Consider the following 25884-nt stretch of genomic DNA (forward strand, 5'->3'; position numbering starts at 1 on the left):
ACTTTAGATTCAAAATTATTAGAAAACAAAAGGGTTCGTGCTTTTGGAAATTTAAGCCAACTCCTTTATGTCAGTAAATTTATGTTCTGGTTCTTTGTAGCAGTGGGATTTGTTGCCATAAACTACATAATGTAGTTTATCTCTTCCTCAAACCCAAGCTCTGGAAACTCAGTTACAGTTTTGTTTTTTGTCAGGCCTACTGGGTTCTGATTTCAGCATTTTTGATCTGTGTCTGTAGTTTTGGTCTGAAGGTCACAACAATATAACGAAAAATTAAGAAAATAATTTCAGAGTAACATAAGAAATCTTATATTACAGAATTTAGAATATCTGGTTTTGTTTGGAAATGTGGGATGTACTGTTTCGGTGATTCTGATGGAGAGTCTGAAAATATTTTAGCAGAAAGGAAAGCCCGAAAGTATAAGAAAAAATAATATAAATAAAATGCAACGAAAATTCCCAGAAATTCATGTAAAAAATCAGACTGAATTTCTCACTCAAGAGTCAGTCGTAGCATTTCAGGTATTTTTCGTAGTCACAAATACCTAATGCATTTGACATGTTTTGGACTATCTGAAAAATTACTGGAATGAGTAATTTGGTTAGATGATTGCTGCTACTATGTGAGTCAAAATCCCTTCCTTTAACTTGAATTTGTAAAAATGACCCAGAACTGACAGTAATTACCCATATATATATATATATATATATATATATATATATATTAAAATGAATGAAAAGATGTTTCAAAAATGGGCAATAAAAAACGAAATAATCAACTGTGTTTGTGCTGAATATGGCTAGTGTCCGTGCAACACGTTTCAGCTGTGAATGTAATAAATGCAATGATGCACTTCAATATATATATTTTTTTAAGGAAATCATATACTATATTTATATATATGTGTGTGCGTGTATGCATATATGTACATATGTATGAACATACGCATGTATGTGTATATGTATGTATTTATATACGTATGTATGTATGTATGCATGCATATTTGTATGTATAAAGTTTATTGGTGCCTCACATGTTTTGATGCATTCTTGAGTTTCTGTGTAGCATCAACAATAATTTTACTACACATACTGATAGTACACAATAATTTTATGCTGTGTTTTTCAGATAGTGCTCTATCCTGCAGATGAAGATCTGTTAGCTATCACATATATAATTATTTTTCCCCTTAAAAGATTATCAAACTCAGCATGTTTTTATCTAATTATTTTTTTGCAACTCATGATTCTGTGTTTTCAGTGATGATCTGGTGGGGGGAGATGACGCCTTGGTTTCTGATATGTTGTTTTCAAGACAATACTTTATCGAGTGAGTGTGATTCGTATCAGCTTGCCTATTTCCTTTTGGTGCTGTTTGGTTAGGAATTTTTGATATCCACTGCTCATATATAAATTTTATTTAAACACACTCATACACACATACTGTGTGTCTGTGGAAGCAAATAAGAGCTTGCACAGCTATGTGTAAGCTTGTCTATATACATAGATTGGTTTAATTGTGTGTGTGTTGGGAGACATGCATACATGCTCTCATTTGTGCATACATGAGACCTATTTCTAACATGCATTCCTAGTTCTGTATCATTTTGTTAATGCACAGTATGTAGGAAAAAAAGAAACTTTTATGTTGAGGTACATGGTTGTCATTTAACACTTGGAACATGGTATCTAGTGAGTAGTGAAAGAGAAAACTTGATGATTTGCGCTATCCAGACCAGGTTAACCAGGTCTAGATAATTATATAAAAAAAACATAGTAATCCCTAGATTCAAACCTCTGCCTGTTCAAAACTACACAAATCACTTAACCATTATAAGAGAATTCAGATGTTTTTTGCTGTGATACTTTAGAAGTATATGTCAGAGTTCTTTCATACACATTACCATATTTCATAATCAATCCTTAAAATAAAAGGATTGGTTTTTTGCTCTTTGATATAAAATCAAAAAAGTTAGCACACTTCATTTGGTTCATTTGGATATTTTCAAAACCTTACTGTTACGGGGGAATTTAGCCACCATGCCCCACGTGACCGGCACGCGCGCTCAGGAAGACTACGGCAGTCCCTTGATCCGGCAATCCGACCCCGAGTCGGATATCTTCGGCTCCGCAGCCCGACCCCGAGTCGGCTGCCCCTTGATCCAGCAATCCGACCCCGAGTCGGATATCTTCGGCTCCGCAGCCCGACCCCGAGTCGGCTGCCCCTTGATCCAGCAATCCGACCCCGAGTCGGATATCTTCGGCTCCGCAGCTCGACCCCGAGTCGGCTGCCCCCTGATCCAGTCATCCGACCCCGAGTCGGCAATCTCTCGACAACAACAGACTGTTCCTCTGAGGCACGCCGCGGCCCCCTGCTCCACTACTCCCTGCAACGGCCGTATCCGGCGCTGCCCCACGATCCCCTGTAACAGCCGTACAAAGCGGAGCTCCACTATGCCCTGCCAGGGCCGTACCCAGCGCTGCCCCACGACGCCCTGTAACGGCCATGTCAGTGGCAGCCCCATCGTGCCACACGATGCCCTGTAACGGCCATGTCAGTGGCAGCCCCATCGTGCCACACGATGACGAATCCCCGGAAAAACCCCCCAGCCTGATATATATGGGGCTGGGGGGGGAGGGGGAGGGTAAGCAAAGGTTTTCCAGAGTATTCTCTTATCCGTTACTACTATCTCTCCTTCTCCTTCAATCTCCTCTGACTTGATCGTCGGAGGGCCTCCACTACCCCAGTGGTGGTGCGAGGCTTGCCTGCAGGTTTTTCGGTGGAAGGTGGAGCGCAATCAACCCAACTCCAAGGGAACCCCGTTCACACCGCTGTGCCAATCGTTCTCGGTTTGGACCACCAGCAACAGTTGGCGCTAGAGGAAGGGCCGGATCTTAGAGCGATCGTAATGGCACGGCGAGGTGGTCGTGGAGCTTCCAATGCTTCCGGTCGCGGGGCCTCTCGCGCCTCTGGCCGGGAAGCCGCTGCATCTCCAACACGCTCTCGGCAACACTCCACCGCCCCACCGCCCATTCAGACGGTCGAAGTCGCCCAGTTCGACCAGCTAGCCCAGCAGGTTCGCACCCTCGCGGAGGCGGTGCAGAATCTGCAGGGTGCGATGCCCCGGGCGCCGCAGCGGGCTCAGGAGCCGCTGCTGCCTGAGCGTTCGCCTGCCCTCCTCAACCCGCGCTCCTTCCTCTCCCATGGGGAGGAGCGCCGGTGCGAGGAGGATTCTCGAGCACGCTCCATTCTGCCGGGACCTTCCCATCGGAGTTGCGCGGGGTACGAGAGGCGGGCCCGGGCGCGTTCCCAGACCCCCCAGTCCTCAAGGAACCCGCGCTCCAGTCGGTCTCCCTCTCGCCGCTCCTTGTCTCCCACCCACCGGTCGCGCTCCCTGGATCGGCGGGTGGACGATCTCCACCGACAACTCCAGGTCCTGAAGGGCCATTCCAAAGATCCCTTCGCCGACTTGGAGATCTCCTCCCAGCCGGCGCTTGCCTCGAGGATCCTGCGGACCCCGAATCCGCCGGGTTTCAAAATGCCGGCGATCGAGCCCTATGACGGGGCGGCGGACCCTCGGGATCACGTCGAGAGTTTCAGGACCCTCATGCTCCTCCACGGAGCATCAGATCCCCTTCTCTGCAAAGCTTTTCCGGCAACCCTCCGTGGCCCGGCGAGGGCGTGGTTCGCCGGGCTGGAGGCTGACTCGATCCGGTCCTTCGACCAGTTCACTCGCCTCTTCATCACTCACTTCGCCGTCAGTAGCCGGCGGCGACTGGTCTCCGACTCCCTCTTTGATGTCCGGCAAAACGAGGGAGAGAGCCTGCGGGATTATCTTACCCGCTTCAACAAGGCTACGCTGGAGGTCCGGAACCTGAGTCAGGAGGTGGCCCTTTCAGCCCTGAAGCGTGGCTTCCGGAAGGGCAGACTCACCTTCTCCCTGGATAAACGCCTGCCACGGAGCTTCCCGGAGCTGTTGTCCCGGGCGAACCAGTATGCGGACGCCGAGGAGGCGGCCGCCCACCGGAGCAAGGAGGCCGCCGAGATCCCTCCAAAGCTTGGGAAGAAAAGGCGAAAAGAGGCACGCCAGAGGAGGAGCCCGACGCCCCAGCGTCGGCGCAGAAGCCCGTCGCCGGCGAGGAACCACGGCGCCCCACGCCCTCGTTCTCCGCCTCGACGTTTCAACCGGTACACCCCTCTCCTGACTCCCCGGGCCCAGATCCTTATGGAGATCAAGGGGCGGGAGGATCTCCCGGCTCCGAGACAGATGCGGAAGATCCTTGGGAAGAGGCCCTCTCGGGCGTACTGTGAGTACCACCGAGACCACGGCCACGACACGGAGGACTGCTTCCAGCTTCGGGACGAGATCGAGGCTCTCATCCGTCGGGGGCGTCTCGGTCGATATGTGAGCGACCGACGTCCCCCCGCGGACCCGCGTCCGGCCGACCCGGCTCCTCCGGAGCCTCGGGAGCAGAACCGACCCGTTGCGGGCGTGATCCATACTATCACTGGGGGTTGCTCTCGGCCTGTGAGGAACGCAGGGGGCTCGGCGGAAGCATCAGGGATGGCCGTCGTAAAGAGGCAAGAGGGTCGGCAGTGTAATCACCTTTTCTGATGAGGATGTAAAGGGGGTTCAGACTCCCCACGATGACGCCATGGTGATCTCCCTCACTATGGCAAACTATGATGTAAGGCGTGTTCTTGTTGATAGTGGAAGCTCAGCCGATATTTTGTTTTACGAGGCCTTCCAAAAGATGAGCTTGTCCGGACAATTGTTGCACAAAACATCCACCCCCCTCATCGGATTCACTGGTGACGCTGTCCCGGCCGAACTGAGGCCCCCCGGTCGTTCCGATGCGGGCGGCTCCAATAAAGGCGGGCGCACCGAATCCGGAGCCGTTCCGGCTCTCGAGGCGTATCCTCCCACGATCTCCTAAGAGTCGTTCTCCTTAATTGCATTCTTCATGCAGGACACTCCGGGTAGCGTGTATCCCGCGGCCCACGTATCTCCGCTCGCGCCCAGGCCGCATCCGCCTCGAAGAGCGCGCGTATCGCGGCCGCTTAACTGACACTCCTTGCAAGCAGCAACTGGCGATCCGATTTCCCAGGTAACGCTTCAATTAGCATTTAATGCCCTTCCAGTGTTCCCCAGGCGACGCTTGGAGAGGAGGAGAAACACGATCGTAGCTGGCCACGGAGAAATCCCGTCGAGCGGCAAGCGACAGGCGCGTGGCCAACGAGCGGAATTTCCCGAGGCTCGGCCCTCGGATGCCAGGCTAACCCGATGATCATCCCGGGAGCAGACTAGCCTGAAGCCCCGACCGGTCGCCTCGGTTTGCGCCAGCCTTGGCCGACCAACGAGCGGAATTTCCCGAGGCTCGGCCCTCGGATGCCAGGCTAACCCGATGATCATCCCGGGAGCAGACTAGCCTGAAGCCCCGACCGGTCGCCTCGGCTTGCGCCAGCCTTGGCCGACCAACGAGCGGAATTTTCCGAGGCTCGGCCCTCGGATGCCAGGCTAACCCGATGATCATCCCGGGAGCAGACTAGCCTGAAGCCCCGACCGGTCGCCTCGGCTTGCGCCAGCTTTGGCCGACCAACGAGTGGAATTTTTCGAGGCTCGGCCCTCGGATGCCAGGCTAACCCGATGATCATCCCGGGAGCAGACTAGCCTGAAGCCCCGACCGGTCGCCTCGGCTTGCGCCAGCCTTGGCCGACCAACGAGCGGAATTTCCCAGGCTCGGCCCTCGGATGCCAGGCTAACCCGATGATCATCCCGGGAGCAGACTAGCCTGAAGCCCCGACCGGTCGCCTCGGCTTGCGCCAGCCTTGGCCGACCAACGAGCGGAATTTTCCGAGGCTCGGCCCTCGGATGCCAGGCTAACCCGATGATCATCCCGGGAGCAGACTAGCCTGAAGCCCCGACCGGTCGCCTCGGCTTGCGCCAGCCTTGGCCGACCAACGAGCGGAATTTTCCGAGGCTCGGCCCTCGGATGCCAGGCTAACCCGATGATCATCCCGGGAGCAGACTAGCCTGAAGCCCCGACCGGTCGCCTCGGCTTGCGCCAGCCTTGGCCGACCAACGAGCGGAATCTCCCGAGGCTCGGCCCTCGGATGCCTGGCCTAGCGCCGGAAGAATTTCCTGAGGCCTAACCCTCGGACGCCTGGCCTAGCGCCGGAAGAATTTCCTGAGGCCTAACCCTCGGACGCCTGGCCTAGCGCCGGAAGAATTTCCTGAGGCCTAACCCTCGGACGCCTGGCCTAGCGCCGGAAGAATTTCCTGAGGCCTGACCCTCGGATGCCTGGCCTAGCGCCGGAAGAATTTCCTGAGGCCTGACCCTCGGACGCCTGGCCTAGCGCCGGAAGAATTTCCTGAGGCCTGACCCTCGGACGCCTGGCCTAGCGCCGGAAGAATTTTCTGAGGCCTGACCCTCGGACGCCTGGCCTAGCGCCGGAAGAATTTCCTGAGGCCTCACCCTCGGATGCCTGGCCTAGTGCCGGAAGAATTTCCTGAGGCATAACCCTCGGATGCCTGGCCTAGCGCCGGAAGAACTTCAAGAGTTAGGAGTCGGCGAGACGCTACCAAGAGTTAAAAAGAGGAAGGATGTCCGCCGAAATCCGCAGACGGCCAGATCAGCGACAACCGCTATACGCCATAAAGGAGGCGGGGAGCTCGAAGCGCGCGCGCCTTTCCGAGGGATGGCGGCAATCTCGAAGCATCACTCCCTTCACCCGTTCTCCTCCTGGTTCCAGGCTCGGAAGTGGGGGGCTACTGTTACGGGGGAATTTAGCCACCATGCCCCACGTGACCGGCACGCGCGCCCAGGAAGACTACGGCAGTTCCTTGATCCGGCAATCCGACCCCGAGTCGGATATCTTCGGCTCCGCAGCCCGACCCCAAGTCGGCTGCCCCTTGATCCAGCAATCCGACCCCGAGTCGGATATCTTCGGCTCCGCAGCCCGACCCCGAGTCGGCTGCCCCTTGATCCAGCAATCCGACCCCGAGTCGGATATCTTCGGCTCCGCAGCCCGACCCCGAGTCGGCTGCCCCCTGATCCAGTCATCCGACCCCGAGTCGGCAATCTCTCGACAACAACAGACTGTTCCTCTGAGGCACGCCGCGGCCCCCTGCTCCACTACTCCCTGCAACGGCCGTATCCGGCGCGGCCCCACGATCCCCTGTAACAGCCGTACAAAGCGGAGCTCCACTATGCCCTGCCAGGGCCGTACCCAGCGCTGCCCCACGACGCCCTGTAACGGCCATGTCAGTGGCAGCCCCATCGTGCCACACGATGACGAATCCCCGGAAAAACCCCCCAGCCTGATATATATGGGGCTGGGGGGGGAGGGGGAGGGTAAGCAAAGGTTTTCCAGAGTATTCTCTTATCCGTTACTACTATCTCTCCTTCTCCTTCAATCTCCTCTGACTTGATCGTCGGAGGGCCCCCACTACCCCAGTGGTGGTGCGAGGCTTGCCTGCAGGTTTCCCGGTGGAAGGTGGAGCGCAATCAACCCAACTCCAAGGGAACCCCGTTCACACCGCTGTGCCAATCGTTCTCGGTTTGGACCACCAGCAACACTTACTATCTAAAATAACTTAAAAAACTTCTAAAATTCTTTACATAAAAACTTAATTCTTTTACCATTGATACAAAACCAAAACAATATTTCATTTTATTTATTTTGATTTTTTAAAACTTCTCTAAAAATATTAGCAAGTTCTAAATATTTTCTACATCATATATGAACATTTTCTTGATAATAAGGGATGACTTATGATTATTTCTTGTAGCTACACTGAAGAGTACTATAAAATAGAGATCCATGTGGTTTAAAGGATACTATTAAAAAAATATCCCGAACTATACGTATTTTTCTAATAATATATATTAGATATTTCAAGGTTTATTGCATATTTTGTTTTTCATAACTCAATCCAGTCAGTTGACTCGAAGGTCAGGTCATTGACCTGATGACTTGAACCTCTTGATTGGGTCGGCCCCCGTTCAAGTTTTTATGAGGGGAGAGAGGGGGAAGGGAGGAGAGAGGCTCGGGGGAGGAACCAACCTTTGAGAGGACCTCAGGGAGGAGGTGCCACAAGGGCATAGGGGAGGAGGCTACAAGGGCCTGGCAGAGAGCTAGTGCCTTTGGGGATTGAGAGGGGCATAGGTAAGGGCAATGATGTTTTGAGAGGAGGTGGTTAGGATTATTTAGGTTGATGATTAATCAAAATGGCTTTTGGGTTTGGGCTTCGAACTCAGTGTTCGGGAATGGGCTTTAGGCCAAGCTTAGCTGTTCAGCCAAAGATTAATATGAACCTAACTCGAAACCTATTTTGGCTTGGAATTTAGCCAAAGTCCGACCAAAACCTCCTCAAGTTGGGCCCGAAACTCATTGGAAACTGGCCTGGCCTGAAAGGCCTTGTCAGCTCGGGCCTATTTCCACCCGTCTCTCCGAGGGTGTGAGTACATTTAGTAGTTCACGTAGATCAAAAGGTTTTAAACATGTCATGGATGAGATGACAATCGCAAGGATTTATGGTAGTAGGGCCCATCTTGGTTTGGTTTTGGAAAAAAGGCATTGAATGAGATGGACGGAAACAAGCTTTAGCAACAAGAATGAAGAGAAAAAAAATAAATTGAGAAAATGATGTCTCATGATGCCAAGCCATCCCAAGTGTCAGAACACTACCATCCTACTTTGTCCGAGTTTTATGTGGCTAGGATAACGTGCTTTAGAGAGATTCAGGGTCACAGATGGTCCCACGACCTTGTCTATCTTTGATCAACTACGATATTGTTGGGATAGACCGAATCGTTAATCCTTGATTGATCTTCTGATCCTAATGCAACTGAGGAAGGAGTTGTCCACAATTGTGGCGATAAAATTGTAGCATCATTAATTTGGGAGAGTGTTTTTTTTAGTATAAGGTAAGGGTTTATATGCAATAAAAAAGAGAAAAGGATTTCTCTATGACATTATTGGAAAGTGAGAGGTCATTGCATAAATTCGGATCTGATGTAGAGTTGTCTGGTAATTCTCTCTCCATTGGTGAAGTTCTAATTTACATTTAAAGCTCTAATTTTAGTCATGGATTTTAATTTAGCCCTAAGACATCAATTTTTTTTTTTAATGTTGAGGCTCTTGAATCCTAGATGGTTTTGTTTTTGGCTTGAGTGGAAGCATAGCAGGGGTCAGTTGCAGAAATAACAAATTTTGGTGGACTGTTCGATTTGGTGTCAATTTTTCACTGTCAAAAGTCAGTGCCGATATCCTCAATGTTACTTTTCCTTTGGGCACATTGTTAGTAGTCTTAATTTTCTCACATTCAGTTATTTGATGTTCATTTATGATGAATATACCCTGTATGCAAATACAAATGAACCCAATGCAATAGTAAATACTAAATAAAAGAAATAAAGAGCACTTATAATTAGATTCGATCAGTTTCAGCTGAAACTGACTGAAACCACCGAAACTGGACAAAAGGCAATTAGATCTGGATGAAATTGGCAAAACCCAATACTAGGGGTTAGTTTCACTACGGTCTTAGCCACAACCACTAACTTTCGGCCAAAGCGGATTTGTTGCGCCTGAACTTATAACCTCGCTATATAGTTAGCTAGGTTCAACTCATGCATCTTGTGAATTTCTTTTGCTAAAGTAAATGCTACTTCATGATTTGGATTGATTTTGACTTATCAATTGAATGGGGGGAACTTGGCTATTTTGATATTTGTACATGATGATACCATTAGTCACAACATAGTTTTATCTAAAGCTTAGAAATTTGTTAACCTTTTGTAGTTTATATTTTTGATTTTAGTTTGACCTTGACAGTTCATTACTACTTTATATTTTTTTATTCATTTAATTTGTTTCTTTAATACTACAAAAAATTGTGGACTTGTTTGCTCAAAAAGAAAAGATATGTGGACTTCTCAGAGTTGTGGAGCCCTTTGAAGATGTCATCTACCCTAAAGGAGATCCTGATGCTGTCTCTATAAGTAAAAGAGATATTGACTTGTTACAACCAGAAACTTTCATCAATGACACCATTATTGACTTTTATATCAAGTAAGTGTAATTAAATGCTTCTGGTACTTTTAGTTACAAATTTTTGAATGTTAGTATTGTAAGGATCGTTCTTCATTGTATGACCAATTGAAGCTTGATCAGTTATCATGTTATTAATTTGATCTAGGTTCTTTGGATGACTTCGATTTTTCTGATGCTTGGATTATTGTATACACTCACACATGCACCCAAGTATTTTTTGATGGTTAGTAGGTAAAAAGCTTCCTAACAAGTATGTAGGAATCTTTATAGGGCTCCATGTTTGCATTATCTTTGCCCCTCAAAAACGTCGTCTGGACAAAGTCAGATGGCAGGTTGGAACTTCTAATCTGCAAGGTTTCTTTCAGCATTCCACATTGATGTAACCATGAGAGTAATAAGAGCATGATTGGTATAGAAGCCATTGTTGCTTATTTAAGTAAATAGTGCCATTAAGGTATAGCCTCTCCCCAGTTGAACCAGCTGACCTCCACCTCATAAGATTGGTTATTCTTAAAATATAGGTAATTCTCAACGAGGACATACAAGCGGAACAGGACTAACCACAGTTGGATGCATGTTCTTGACCTTGAGATTGTTTACATGGGCAAGTAGTCTTTTCATGATATCATATAAATGTGTATTTCAGAAGTTCCATAGTCATACTTACATTTTAATGATAGGTATTCCAAGTTCATAAATCATGTCATGAAATTCCAAATTTACATTGGGAAGTTTGTTTTATAATAAATTTCCCAGTAGTCTTTGCTAAATTGAAGCTTTTTGTTAACTGAGTCTGAATCATGAGGTTTAATGTTAGCATTGCCACCAGATACAAGAAAAGTCAGCCGGTTGAAAGGGAGAAAACCCTTTGGCATAATTTCTTATTTATGGTCATGATAATGCTGCCTTTCTGTAATTCACTTTCGAAATCCTTGACCATTTCAATCGTCCATGTAGAGAGAGGCATGAATTAGTAGATCATGATGAAGATTATTTTCATATACTTGTTTTTATTTGTGTTATTGATATATGACACCATGATGAACCAGAATGCCTAGTTCAATGTCAAGGATCTCCTTTCGCACATGGATTAAAGTGCCAATCTGCAAGGACCTGAATACGCCGTGCAGTGCCTGACCAGCATGCTTCACAGCTAAGCATGAGACTCCTTGCTAGTGCATCCGTTCCTATGCATGTCCTACATACTAGTGCTTACCAAGCACCGACACTGCACAGAAACTTCTCTTGTGTACTTTGGCTAATGAAGGTTCCCCGTGTGGACAACACGCTCACACGGGACAGCCCGCATGAGCCATTTAATGCCACTGTGGCATTTAACGTGTCCGCGCACGGACGCACGTTTTTTTTTCTTTCCCGAGTCCGTGGACTTCGCTGTTGGCTGGTTCAGTACTAGTTCCAATTGGTACCGTACCGGTTCCAGTGCCCACCGGTATGTCGGTACAATCTATACAGTGGACCTTGCTATATAGTTAACGAGTCTTGAACCAATTTTTCAAAGGTTATATTTATGGATCATTTTTACCTTTTTCTCATACATTAAGTTCCTCCCAAAGTAAGCTTATACGAAGTTTTCGTAATTGGCATCCATATATTAGTATATCAGCTCCTTCATTTTTCCATTCAACCGTGTACACAATCCTGCATTGTTGTAATCTTGAATCCAACTTAGTGTATTCATTACAAGGCACAAAACTTGCAAAATATATCTATCTCAACCATGTACGCAATCCTGCATTGTTGGTTATTTGCTCCCTTATCATGAGTTGTTGACCGGTAGAACATAGTTCACTTGTTAAAGTTAATTACAAGGTAAAATTTGATGTCTTTTTAGAATTCTTTAGTACTTTGGATTCTTTTTCTTGCTATGATATGGATATTCTTTTAACTTTTAAAGCATTTTTATGTGCACTACTCTAAAAAAGGTAAAAGGTGATATTCAAAATTGTTCTAACTGTCATGGTATTAAACTTGTGAACCATACTATAAAACTTTGGAAGAGGGTAATTGAGCACAGATTGAGATGTGATTCAAAAATATTGGAGAATCAATTTAGTTTAATACCAGAAAAGAGAAAAGATATTAATATGGTTTTCAATGATTTAGATAGAGCATATTACCGGTCACTAGCCTCCCTTTCTCGCTCCCTCTCTCTCTCTCTCTCTCTCTCTCCCTCCTTCGCTCCCTCCTCCTCTCTCTTCCTCTCCTTCGCCCTCTCCGCCCTCTCTCTTTATGTCATATGATCATGTTGTCTCGATTGACCATCAATATTGCATAGATACCATACCATGGTGCGGTTTTAAAAAGAGATTTGCTAAATGACAATGCTAACATCGTTCTAATCTCTTGTTCTAGAAATATCTTCTGTAGTTACCATGAAGTACAAAAAAGAAGAAAGAAGGTTATGAAATATATATATATATTTTTGTTATCATATACCATTGTTTTTCTGAATTTGGAGTAAACTGTATCCTTTCTGCTTATTATGGACGTTCTTTTGTTACTTGTCCTTGTTTGTGTGGACCTGTATTAAAATAGAGTTCTTTGTGGTGTACTTGATTGCAGGTATTTGAAGAACAAGCTTGAACCTAATGAGAAGCATAGATTCCATTTCTTCAACAGTTTTTTCTTCCGTAAGCTAGTGGATCTGGACAAGGATCCGGGCAGTGCTTCAGAAGGTAGAGCTGCTTTCCTACGTGTCCATAAATGGACAAGGAAAGTAGATATATTTGCAAAAGATTACATTTTCATACCAGTTAACTTCAAGTAAGAATACTATTCTCATTTTTTTATATATCTTTGAAGAAATTAATCTTAAAATTCTAATTTGAATTATGACCTCAAACTACAGTCTGCACTGGAGTTTGCTTCTTGTTTGTCATCCTGGAGAAGTAGCAAGTTTCAGAGGCAAGAGTTTCTGTGTGAATCTTTTTTCTTCATTCTACAAGTATCATTTTGTACTCATGATTTTTTTTTTTTTTTTTTTTTTTTTGCAGATGATGATGTAAAGGAGTCATCTAAAGTACCGTGTGTATTGCATATGGATTCCATTAAGGGCAGTCATACTGGTCTCAAGAATATTATTCAAAGGTTTGTACCTTATTGACCTTCTCTAATGTCTTATGCAGCCTTCATGTGTGAAAAACCTTCTGTCTCATGGTTTTTAGGGTATCTTATATCATGCCCATTCCAGCCAAGGATAGACATGATGCTGGATATATTCCATCATATTGTATGATGTAGAAAAGGCAAGGGTCCAGCAATTGGTACACCGACAGAATACAGTGTGTGCTATCCATGAAATAAATGCGTCATGTTTTTACCTTTAAAAAATAATTTAAGCGCATACCATCCATGACTGCGAGGAGCCCGTAATGAATCTTCTGCACCGTTCATGCAACTGCAGTCTCATGTGATCACTGATTGTTTAGTTTTTTAATGCTTTTTCATCTTGATTTTTGTCATTCATATGTGATAATTTATTTAATGAAAGTTTTCTTTTTTTATTTTTCATTCCCTCTTCTGTACAATAACTTGGAATATTTGCACCAATTATATTGATTTCGCATTGTTATATTTTTGAGGCTTTATGAGGCAGTGATACAGTTAAACCCTTGTAGAAGCTGAGAATTTGGTGGAGTCCGTAAAACTATTATGACATTCATATATTTGTGTGCTCTCTAGTTCATGTGGTAAGTAGGTCTGTGCATATATATACACAACTTGCTGCTGGGATGAAAAAGGTGGAGACTTTAGGTTGATAACTAGTGAGAACAAGAAATCTGAAGTTTGCTATATATACGGGTTATGTTATATGTAGAGGTGCACTTCCTACATGGAAGATTTATCTTGCATATGACTTGATGCTTGCTAAATTTTGTCAAAGTTTACTACTTTTGTCTGAGTTATGGTTATTGATTTTGTTATTTATTCTATGCACAAGCTAAAAGATAGGTTTTTTGTTTCAGCTGAAACCGATTCATTTGGGCCGTAATGGAACACTGTCAAACGCGAACAGAAATTGACCTCAATTTTTGGTTTCGATAAATTTCGGTGCTCTTGGTCAGTCTCAGCTGAAACTGGCTGATCTTGATCCAGTTTTGATGGTTTTAGCGAGTTTCTGCTGAAACTGACCAAAAACATTGATAGGTTATAGAATACCGATTTTAGGGTGCAGGGTTTTTTCTTGCTGCTTTGTTCTTTTTCTTGAGTTAAAAGAGGAGATAGATGTTTGATGAACCAAGGCTTTCAAATAAACCCTTATCATGGTTCTCTATAGAGAGGAAGGATTAACGTGAACAACTCGATACAACGCGTTTCACAAAAATAACACATTTTTATATAAAATAGTTAACATCCAACAAGTGCATGCATTTGACTAAATAGAGTCTTGGCATCTAAAATATGAGAAAAATGCCCAAAATTCAATTGCTCAGTTGTACTAAATATCAAATGAAATGAATTTTAAACAACTGATGCTCAAGAAGTAAGTAATGCATCCTTGCATGCATATATACAAACACACATACATAAACATATATTTAAAGTAGAAAATATTAGAATGCCTAATTTCACTCACTTGCAATTCTAATTTCATTCCTAAATTATAGAAACTATAGATAACCTATATAACTAAAATAGTTCAAATTGTTGTATGATAACTTTTCTCATCTTCTTTGTTTATTTTTTTTTCAGACTGAAACTCTGAAGCTTGGACAGAAACTGTTGAAACCGAATCTCGGTCTGAGGGATCAAAACCGAAACTAAAACCAAGTTTTAAAACCTTGAAACATAGATGTTTTTGGTGGAGAACATAGGAATGATAAGCGATGTTCTTCCACATGTTTTATTAGGTGCGCCTACTTGGATATTAGTATGGTAATGTTCTATCCCTAAAACCATGTTATAACACTCAAAGACAAAATAAATTTCATGTGCCAATTTTGTTGGAAGTTGCCATTACCAGGATCTTTGAATGTGTCTATGCTAAATAGATGAGTAGGTTTTCAACTTTCAAGCGGCTAGTATGATGCTTAAATGGTGGCAATATGGTTTGACCTTGGGGTCTATGATGGTTGGTATTGGTTTTTGGACTAAGATGGTCAGTTGGGCTTCATGGGCTATATTGATGGTAGATTGAGGTTGGATTGTTGCTTTGAGGATCGATTCACAATTATAGGCTTTTAGGCTTTTGGAGATACGAGTTTCAACAGATAGGTAAGTTATGCTGTTATAGGGTAATTGGGTTCTGAGTAAAGAGGGTTAGGTGTGTGGTATTGGTTTTTGGGCAATTGTTAATTGAATAGGATGCTTCTGGGCTTTACTTATTTGGGGAGTGTTATAGTTTAAATGATCAATGGGGCATAAGTTATTCAGGTTTGGGAAATGGTTTCTGGTTTGGAAAGGTTTCTAATTATTTGGAGGTAAACCCAAGAGGTGTTCGTTACAGCTTTGGCCCATGGAAGGCCATATTATGATTTAAAAAACCTTTTAATTCGGAAATGCATTTAACATTATGCATACCATATAAAGCGAGTAATTGCCCATCTTGCATTTGGCAGTGGATGTTATTGATACTGTTGGTCAATTTACAGGTTACAATGCACATGACAAACATCAGGGGCCTAAAAATCTTATGCAACTCAACCAAAGTAATTGCTTGGATGAAATATCCATTTATTAAAGATTTCCACTGTCAACACATATATAACTGAAATATGTAAACTTCCTGAGATCATTGACTTTTGATTCATTATGTACACTAAACTTTCAGAATAACTTAAAGGACTTAGAATGTCCTTTGCCCTGGTAGAACTGTTGTTTGGAGGACATATTTTCTTTATATTTTCCCTGTTATAAAACTCTTTGTTTTTCTTTTACCCTTGCCATGATATCCAGCAGTTTACTAGAATCTTTGTTTAGATGAATGCAATGCTTAGTTCTCTTTTCTGGAGAGTGGCAGTTACCTATGGGAGGAATGGAAGGAAAGACACCCAGAATCATCGGAGGATAATTCATCAAAGTTCTCAAACTTAAGATTTGTCTCACTTGAGGTTTGTTTCTCTGTTTTAATGACAGCTTAATGGAGCTAGGAAAAGCTGCTATTATTATTTGTAACAGGTCATGCATAATCCAATTCTTGCTACAAATGTCAAGTGACAATTGAAATTGGAAATTAGTGTATGCTCTTGAGAATAAATGAATGCTTTACTTGTTTGTTTGCATTTTTACAAAGAGATAGGCGTTGGTGAGCATACTTCTTGTAGGTTCATCATCACTGGTATATTAATGTAGGTTACTTCGTATCTTGTTTAAAGGACTTTTATGTGTTGGAATTGTTAATCTAATAATATTGATAATCTATTGTAGAAGTTGGTCATATGTTTGTATAAATTTGAATATTGGTTTTAGAAGAAAAGTGAGGTGGAAGGGGGTGCTATATCTGTTTAAATCTATAGGCATGTTAGATAACTTAGAGAGGAAAATATCTTCATGGCTCTCCATGGTTAGATATTTTTTATTTGGAAGAAACATAGTATCAAGGTTTGCCGAATTGATATCAAAAGGTGTACCGGTTAGCGACCGGTTCAGCATGGTACGAGTTCATACCATGCCGTTTTGGGGCGTACCATTAACAAAGGATCCGAAGTGGTAGGAGTGGAGGGAGGAGAGAGAGGAAAAGAGAGGGAGTGGGAGAGGGGGGGGGGGAGGTAGAGGCCGAGAGAGAGGGGGAAGGGCTAGGAGGTTGTTGTCGTCAAAGGGGGAGAGGGAGAGAGAGAGAGAGAGAGGGAGAGACTGTTGTCATCGAGGGGGGGAGAGGGGGGGGAGAGAGACTTATTGGACCTTATGTTGTCGAGCACCGGTGATGGAGATTAGGGTTTCAAGGGAGGGGAACGGGCGAAGCTACTATTGAATGAAAAAAAATGCTGAGGACGAGCAATCATAAACCGAAACCGATATTATCGAACCATGCCAGTAGCTGACCGGTTCGGTTCGGTTTGGTATGCCCTGAACCGGCCGGTTTAGCACAGTTCGACAAACCATGGCATTTTGTTTGCATCCACTCAATTCTTTTGGATGATCCATGGGGCCACTAAACCAGTCCAAATGTTGTGTTAGTAGCATTAGGTCATAATTTCAATTTTAGATCTCATGTTGGTGAACCTTGGTCCGAAAGGCCAGAACAAGTTCCACAATCATGTGGTTGATTTCTGATTTTTCAGCTTGTTTTGGCCCAGACATTTTAATTGGTTTACTTTTATGTATTTCAGACAACACTGTATAGTGTGAACAGGGTGAAACTCATTTGAGCATCTTATATGATTCAATTCTTTGAAGATTTGTAATTGGTGTTGCATGCATCACAAACTTCAGCTCCTTTATTGTGGGTTTTTTTGTACTGCCCTCTTGTCAACCAGCAATGAACTGAATGTGGTAGGTGCATTACAAAGTTTCGGTCAACCAAATTTTGAGAATATACGCAAAATACATTTGGCTCTTAGACTTTATTTAAATCATAATGTTGAAATCTTATAAGGCATCAACCTTTTAAGTGCAGCTTCGTAAACAATAGGTCCTGAAACTGGCACTCTATATCCTTGATTGTGGACTTACTGCCTAATGCTTCCATAATTTTGAAAGCAACCTAAGTTGGACCAAATGAAACCTAAATGCCTTAGGCCAAGGTTTTAAAAACTGATACCGAACCTGTAACATTTTTCTATTGGAATGGTATGGTACCATTATCATATTGGTATGATATTGGGACTGTTGGTATGCACTGAAATTTACACCTTAGAACAATGAAAGACTCTTGGTATGCACCGGTGTGGTTAGTAAGGTACAGCTGTATGGACCAATGTGTACCAGTATACATCAGTACGGCTGGTATATACTGGAACACAGGGTTTTGGTGTTTCGACACTTGTGCAGGTGCTAGCTTTGCACCAGGACAATTTGATACTGGTCATACTGGCTCATTCTAGCAGTTATTGAATCCATGCTTGAAACCCTTCAACCACAGTGTTAAAAGCAATTAATGTGGTGTCCAAAATTTGAAACTACATTCTACTTGCCAAAACCTGGCCTTAATATCTTGAAACTTCTAGTTAGGGTAGGTATCCACTTCAAAAACTTGTCCTCATACCTATTACCAAAGCACTTCCTTATTTTAATTTCCCTTTTTTCTTTGAGAGACCCATTCCCCATACCTGCACCTGAATCTACTTTTGCACCTGCTCCAGCTTCTGGCATCTAAGAATCGGGCTATGATGCACAATGGATCAGCATTGAAGCAAATTTTAGATTTTTTTATTGTGCTAAGTCTTTCATGACAATGTGTTATCTTCTCAAGAGCCTAGAGTTCGCCAACAAATTTATACTTAACTTTTTGCATCCAAATGAACTTTTTTGAATATAAAAAAATGCATAAGATCATGGCCAATATGTTCATGTGTGGTATGGACATCAAGACTTTTCATGTGATTGCTGACTAAAATTGCTTTTTATGAAACCTCGTTTCTTATTTCCATATAATCACAGGAATGTTATATTACATATCAGTGTGCATATTTGTCGAGTTTGGCATATAGAGGTCACCTAATCAGATGACGGTTCTGTTCTGCCTGTGGGTGTCATTCTCCATTTTAGTATCTTGGTGACTACAAGTCATCCTTGGCTCATTGGCTATGCTTTTAGGAATATACATTGTGAGACATTGTGTGCCACCTTGGTTAATATCATACCTTGCAAAAGTAATATCTAGTCCTGTAATGTTGGCATGCTACCTCCCCTATGCTCCACATTCTACTACTGGATCAAGTACACGTGCCACACTCTCCCAGCCAATATTTAGCAAGGTCTTTTGTCTTGACTCATACCTTCTCCTATTGATGTACCTTACTGGTAAGGTATTGAGGTTCGGTTCGGTACATGAGCCAAACTGGTCCATATGTGCCTGTACTAAGGAGAACCTCCCTATACCACCTGATACGAAGCCCTACCACCCATTTCGGCAGTACCATGGCTGGGAGTGAGCAAAAAGTATTGGGAGCTTGTGTTGGTATAGGGTGTGTCCAGCTCGAACCAGTAACATATTGATACAATTGTCGATACTACTTTTGCAGACCTTGATATTAGTGGGTTTTTATGTTACTTTTAGGAGCTGTGTTGTCAAAGGAGGTTGCCTAGGTGCTTATTCGGTCAATTCACCTAGTACAAGCTTACCAAAAGCCTACTTCTTTGAAGAAATTTTTTTATATCATTCTTTCCCTATTTGAGCCCCATATGGGACATATTGGAGGGTAGTGGAGGCTATGACGGGTCACCAGTATTGGTGCCAGTTATGTATGCTTGTTTTCTATTACCTTTTTTCCTTCCTTTCTCATTTGTATTCTTCTATTGACTTCCTTTGGTTCCTCTCCTCCTTTTCTTCTAATACCACTTCTTCTTCATCTGGCCGTGCTTACCCTATTTTTCATGCTCTTCCCCTTCATCTTTCCTGCTAGCCCCTATTCTTCTTTCTTCTCTTTTGATGGGTGTTTGATATGGCGCTGCAGTCTGATTTTTGCTATTTCCCTGTCCTTCTTCTCTTCTTCCTTCTGCTTCTATGCCTTAACCGGTGTTGGCTACTTTTCCGTGGCTCCATAATTTGCTAGTTGTTGCAGTAGCAGCAATGCTATTGGTGCTCTCCTTCTTCCTGTAGATTTTGATCTTTGGATTTTTTTGTGTGAAGAAAAGGTCTCATGATTCCATATATTGTGAAAATAGTGTATGTATCATAAATACCTACTTATTGATGCATATCTAATGGCATTCATTATCAAGAACTGAAGTTGCTTTCCTTGCTAGGCAGTTGCCTAAGTGCCTAGGCCTCCTTCTAGTTCATAAAGTGTGTCCACTGCCTGGCTTTGCCTAACCATTTCGACAGCCTTGTTTGCGAGTTTGCCGTATTTTGCTATGAATAATAATTTGGGTCTTGTTGTGCCCTATGCATTTTTTTTAAGTCATACAAATTCTGAACATAGTAATCTGCAACTTGCATTTCTTGTTATTTGTTCCTTGAAGTATAATGTTTAATGTTTTCTTGACTATTTCTTTTGTTTTATATTTTTTGGCTTATAAAATCATATTTTGTCATGACATTTGACATGTATGTCACTCTTCTTCCTGACAGATTCTCAAAGTCAATATTGTTCAATATTGTCTCCTTGTTTTCAATGGAATTTATGCTCTTAATGCTAACTAACTTCCACTGAATTTTATCAAAATTTATGTTTTTGTATCCTCATTCATGAATCTTGCATTTGCATGGCATTAATCTTCTATTTGCCACTCTTAGCTCTACGTTGGGATAACTTTATCCATTCTTTTCTTTTTTGCTGATTAGTAGTTGCTTACTAACTTATTACTTTATGTCATAGTTGCCGCAACAGGAGAATTCATTTGACTGCGGCCTTTTCGTACTTCACTATGTGGAGTTGTTTCTGGAAGAAGCTCCAGTAAATTTCAGCCCTTTCAAAATCACCAAATTTTCCAGCTTTGTGAGTCCCTTTCTCTCTATATAACGTATTTGTCTAAAAATTGGAAGTAACTCCTAGAAAGGCCTGTATGTTTTCTATATCGAATTATATAATTATCCCTTTGTGCTCTCCTATTATTTATACTTATTTATTTAGCACATTCTTTTAAATTTACTTAGCCTATCATGCCTCTTGCTTGCATTAATGTCCATGTAGTTCATTTTCAATTGAAAATGTCATGCTTTCTCTTAGACTTATCACATGGAAGTTGCATGAGTATGATGTAGAATTAGCAGAAGAGATCTAAAGAAATTGTATTTCGTAGGAAACAACAGATTCCTACTCCATTTACAATAACCAGAATCTTGTACATGATTGATTGATCGATCATGTGGATACTTCTTTGACACTCCATTTGTCCACTGCTAAATTTAGTGGCTGAACAAGCATTTTGAAATTTTTCAGATTTTAATGGTTTTGCCCAGGTCCCTTGGAATACTAAATATATCATCCTTAGTATTTTCTGGTCTTCTTTTCACATGTTGCCATGGAATGCATGGTTAATTTTCATTCAATTGAGTATGAGATATGGAAAATGCTAGAGTAACTTAAAATGTTAATAAGTCGCTTAACTGGTTTGTTGTATTCTCATTGCTCCCTTTGTATTGGCATTGTGTATTTGTTTCACATAACAAAGCATACTGGGTGGTGCAAGACAGCTGACTTTATTGAGTAATTTTCCGAGTTACTGTAGCATTGCTCATGAGATCTCATTGCATGTAACTATTTCCATATATAAAATTTTCTTTTGTCTTCCTACTTATTCTATCAGGCAATGGATTTCTTGTTAAGAAATGGAAATTACTCTCAGGCCACTAAAATCAACATTTCTTTCTTAACCACAAGGGGGAAACTAACTATCATCTTCCTCTGATGGTTAGGGTGTTGCTTTTGGCTTTTCTAGTATTGTAAGAACTAGAATCTGGCACATGCATTGCTTGTGCTTTTGCTTGAAACAATATTTCCTGATGTCAGACCCGCCCCCTCAATGTAAGGGGAGCTGTAGATATCAGGCCTTTGCTTCAGCTTCTACGGGCGTGCCACGGAAGCCAGTATGCTGCTGGACTCTAAACAGGGAGGCCCCAGAGTCCACCATATATGTTGGATTCATGGTTATTCTGTTATACACAGATATATAATTTGAGGAAGAGAATGATTTATTGGCCCACTTCCACAAAGGCTGATAAGTTGAAGTATATAGAGATGTAGGCAGGATTAAGCAGGAGTTTTGCTTCACCTCTAGCTCTAATTGAATGCAAAGTCCCTTGAAATGGAACCTCAGGACGGTGTGTGTGGGTGCCTTTTTTAATTTTGTAAAAAATGTTTATAATTTAAATGAAAACCTGTAGTCTAATCATAAATAGGTCTTTTTCTTAAAAAAACAGTTGTTTGAGCTGTCTAGAAAGCTAATGGTGCAACATGAATCGTGTTAATAAGCTCGTCAATAGATCAGATTTCGATCTTAATCGACTTGAACTTGATCCAATAGCCTATGTCCAAAAAGGAGTTTTTGGTACAGTAATTTGTTAAGAATCTCATCCAATTGATCAATTCACTTATAAAGATGATTCAAATAGTGATCCAATCATTATACGTGCATCTGAATGTGTATATCTATGTATATATGTACCTGATATAGCATATTTTACAATAATTATCTAATAATATGCACATTCAAATGGATGGATAGATGGGTAGATATAAAGATAGATGGATCGATGGGTAGATATAAAGATTTTTCAAATAGTGATCCAATCTGGTAATGATCTGATTATATATGTATATGTGTATATGGTATAACATATTTTACCATAATTATTTAATAATATATGGTATGTACATATAGACAGGGAGAGAGAGGGGGGCTAGGATGCATATGAGAGCTTTTGGCATGCTTCCTAGTCAAAACCAGTAAAAGACCTCTCAAACAAAAATCAACACGGTTGATCATGATTTATGATATATAAAATACTTGAACACTAATTTTTTTAAGTTTTGATGTCTCTTGCTTATGCGTACAGCTCAGAAAAAAATGAATGGTAGAATATAATTAGTGACCAAAAACATAGTATATATTATATAATTTGCAATTCTAAATTGTTGATCTTATCTAAATATTTTAAAGTATATACATATCAAATTTAACTAATTTGGATGTTTTTAAACTATATATCAAACTAAAACATGATATCATATTGTTGAAATCAAGGTCTGACGAATCGGCCCGTGTCGGCCGGTTCAGACCGGTCCGGCCTGTAACCGGTACGCCGGAGCAGTGAAAACCGGTACGGGCTGGTTCTGTGCTGGAGACGAAGAAGACGAAGAGAAGGAGAGAGCGCGGGGAAGAGAGGGAGGAAAAAGACCTGTGGCCGCCATCGGAGAGCCGTGGAGGGGCGGCGGAGGTTGGGGGCTGGCGGAGCTTGCGGAGGGGCGGGGGAACCTGCGGGGGCGCGGCGGTTGCCGCGGCCGTGGCTTTTTAATTTGAAAATTTTAAGTGAAGTCGGCGAATCCGTTGCCTGGAATATGTCTGTAGATCACTTTTATATAGATTACTTTAGCGATTGAGGAATATGTGCCTCCATTACGTTGATCTCTTGTCACCTTAAGAGAACAACCTACCTATTGGAAAGACTTTAATTTTCATCTGGAGTTCCAATGAGCACTATATCTTTCTGAACTCATCGTTTTTGTTGTAAGTTGAGAAGTGCCAGTTCAGGTCTTCCTAAAGATGATGATGGTTTTTTTCAGCTTGGTGCTGATTGGTTTTCACCGGTCGAGGCTTCTCTGAAGCGTATTGTTATTCGGAAGCTGATACATGATCTTCTCAAGGACTCCTCTCCAAAAGTTACGCCAGCTACATGTAGCAATGAACATCTTTCCTCGGGGTTTCCTGAAATTGATGTTGATCATGAACCTGTCATAGAATTTCTTCCTGAGCATTCCAGTGCAGTCAAGCCAGCAGTTAGTGATTCAATAGCTCCTACTGGCAAAGAAAATGAAAATGATGTTGTGCAAGTATCAGTGGTAGAATTTCTTCCCCAGCCGTGCAGTCCAGCTATGCCAGTAATTTGTGATTCGTTAGGACCTGCTAGTGACGCAGGAATTCAAATTGAACTATCTTGTAATGTCACTCAATGTGATAAACAAGTGGGACTGGTTCTGCAGGAGTTTCTTCAACCAGGAGCAACTGGAGGGTCCTATCCTGAGCTCCGAGAAAATTCTTTTCAACAGGATGAACCATTTCAGAAACTTGCGTCTACAGCATATCTGGTAGTTATATTCTTCCTCAATGTTGTAATTCTCCTTCGAGAGATTAAAAATATTACTTTATTTGATGCATGACTTCTTTCAATACATCTATTGCTCATTATCACTGTCGTAACATGGTATATTTGTGGATTAGGAACAAGAGGATACAAGCATGCAATTAGTTTCCTCAAGCCCTGACAAGGATGGTTGCCAACCACAAGATGGAAGCCCCAATTCCCTGATTTGTTCGACTGCAGATTCCCCAAAGGTTGTTGGAACACATGGGACATCATGGAGCTCTATGCAGGAAAAGGAAGCAAATGCTACATCACTTGAGACTTCTAGCATGGACCAAACAGTTTCTGATAAGAACCATGAAGCAGGAAAGTCAGGGTCTGTCTTGCCCGAGAACTTAGGGTATGTTTCAGATAGCCCTTCCCGTTCTTCTGGGGAGAAACTGGATGGTTGTGGCAATTTCTCTCAGAAAACCGACACTGTTAAGGTGAAGAATGAGGATCATCGAGATTCCCAGGTAGTTGATACAATGAAGTGGGACAGTGGGGATGATGCAGATTGTAAGGAAGTTCACTCATCTGAGGCCAAGATTGGGATTGGCGGAGCTTGCCAGGAACCGAGTACAGCTGAGACACAGGATGGAGATGGTGGAAACTGCCAGGAATTGGACACTACTAGGGCAGACGATGGAGATGCCAAAGAGTGCCAAAAGAATGATGTTATTGAAGCAGATGGTCTGGATGGTGAATGTCAGAAAGTTGATGCCACTGTAGAAGAGAGTGCGTTGGATGCTGGTCCTTGCCAAGAGGATCTTCCTGCCGCATCCTGTCAAGATATCATAATAGCTGATGATGAGTATTCATTGGATGGCAACAATGATGGGCAGCCGACAGCTAGGAGATTAGAACAGCAAGCTTGCAAACGCCGGAAGGTTATGCTTCCTGTAGGAGGTAGAAGGCGCACCCGAAGCTTCGCAAAAGACTTTCCATCTTGATCTTTGAATGGCTCTCTAAGATTATCATGTCATTCACTTGATCAATGTACTTGTAAATTTTTTATGCCATGCAAACAGTTTCTATCAGGTCAATAGGATATGCGGTTTTTATAGGGTGTCTTTCAATATCTTTTTTTTAACTTGCATTGGTGAATATATTTGTTAGCCCTGTCATCTAATGACCGATTTAGGTGGCATTGCCTTCCACAATGAATTAGGCCATGTTTGGCCTTCTTGTTAGCGGTAAAGTTTGTGTTTGTAGAGCTTCAGATAGAGCTTTGAATAGTAGAATTTTTTTAATAGTGCTTTTAATAAAAATATATATATTGTTTGATAATTATATTTTTTTAAGGAGTTGTAGGATTTGAACATCTATTCAGTAACTAAAACTAAACTGTTAAAATATTTTTTAGTATGAGAAGATAATGACAAAAGGTATTTTGTGCGCTTTTACTTATTTAATTATTTATACTATTAAAAATATTGTATTTTTTATTTTTAAATTACTTATTTTGATGTTAAATTTGAATAATACGATAAATAACAAAATTTCAAATTTATTATAAATAGAAAAATTTTTATATCATATTATAGTATTATAATAATAATATGATTATTATTAAAAATGATATTATTTTTGTATGTTATAATAGTATTATAATTAATCTGGATGCTATAATAGTAATGATGATAGTTATATTATATTATATTATATCATATTCTATTATTGTACCATCAAAAGTTATTACAAAGTATTTTTAATCAATATTTGTAAATAATTTGTTAAAAAAATTATTGTTAAGACTCGAATCATGGCTTTTCAGGACAAAATAGCTTCCAAACATGAGCTTTTGCCTGAAAGTTATAAAGTCCTAATAGCTTTTTTTCACTTTTTGGAAGAGGGATAAAGCTATTTCAAAAATTTTATCTACTATCTGAAAATCATCCAAAAGTGCTTTGAAGAGCGT

General features: G+C 42.2%; 1 protein-coding gene across 6 annotated transcripts in view; it reads left to right on the forward strand.

The window, feature by feature from the left end:
* Nucleotides 1–25164, forward strand: part of LOC103696967 (putative ubiquitin-like-specific protease 2A) — a 38341-nt gene extending 13177 nt beyond the window's left edge. For 4 of the 6 annotated variants that reach the window (XM_039129548.2, XM_088721276.1, XM_039129549.2 and 1 more), the window contains 9 exons: nt 1262–1330; nt 9947–10078; nt 12644–12844; nt 12930–12985; nt 13075–13168; nt 16041–16131; nt 20500–20619; nt 23407–23928; nt 24062–25164. In XM_039129548.2, the coding sequence (XP_038985476.2) occupies nt 1262–1330; nt 9947–10078; nt 12644–12844; nt 12930–12985; nt 13075–13168; nt 16041–16131; nt 20500–20619; nt 23407–23928; nt 24062–24916 (2140 nt within the window). In that variant the 3' untranslated portion in view covers nt 24917–25164. The remainder of the gene's footprint in view (nt 1–1261; nt 1331–9946; nt 10079–12643; nt 12845–12929; nt 12986–13074; nt 13169–16040; nt 16132–20499; nt 20620–23406; nt 23929–24061) is intronic. The other 2 variants (XM_039129550.2, XM_088721277.1) reach the window with 1 other exon arrangement.
* The last annotated feature ends 720 nt before the right edge of the window (nt 25165–25884 follow it).

This window comes from Phoenix dactylifera, chromosome 5, assembly GCF_051530095.1.
Source record: "Phoenix dactylifera cultivar Ajwa chromosome 5, Ajwa_hap1_PhDact_Kaust_v1.1, whole genome shotgun sequence".
In the NCBI taxonomy this organism is placed as follows: Eukaryota; Viridiplantae; Streptophyta; class Magnoliopsida; order Arecales; family Arecaceae; genus Phoenix; species Phoenix dactylifera.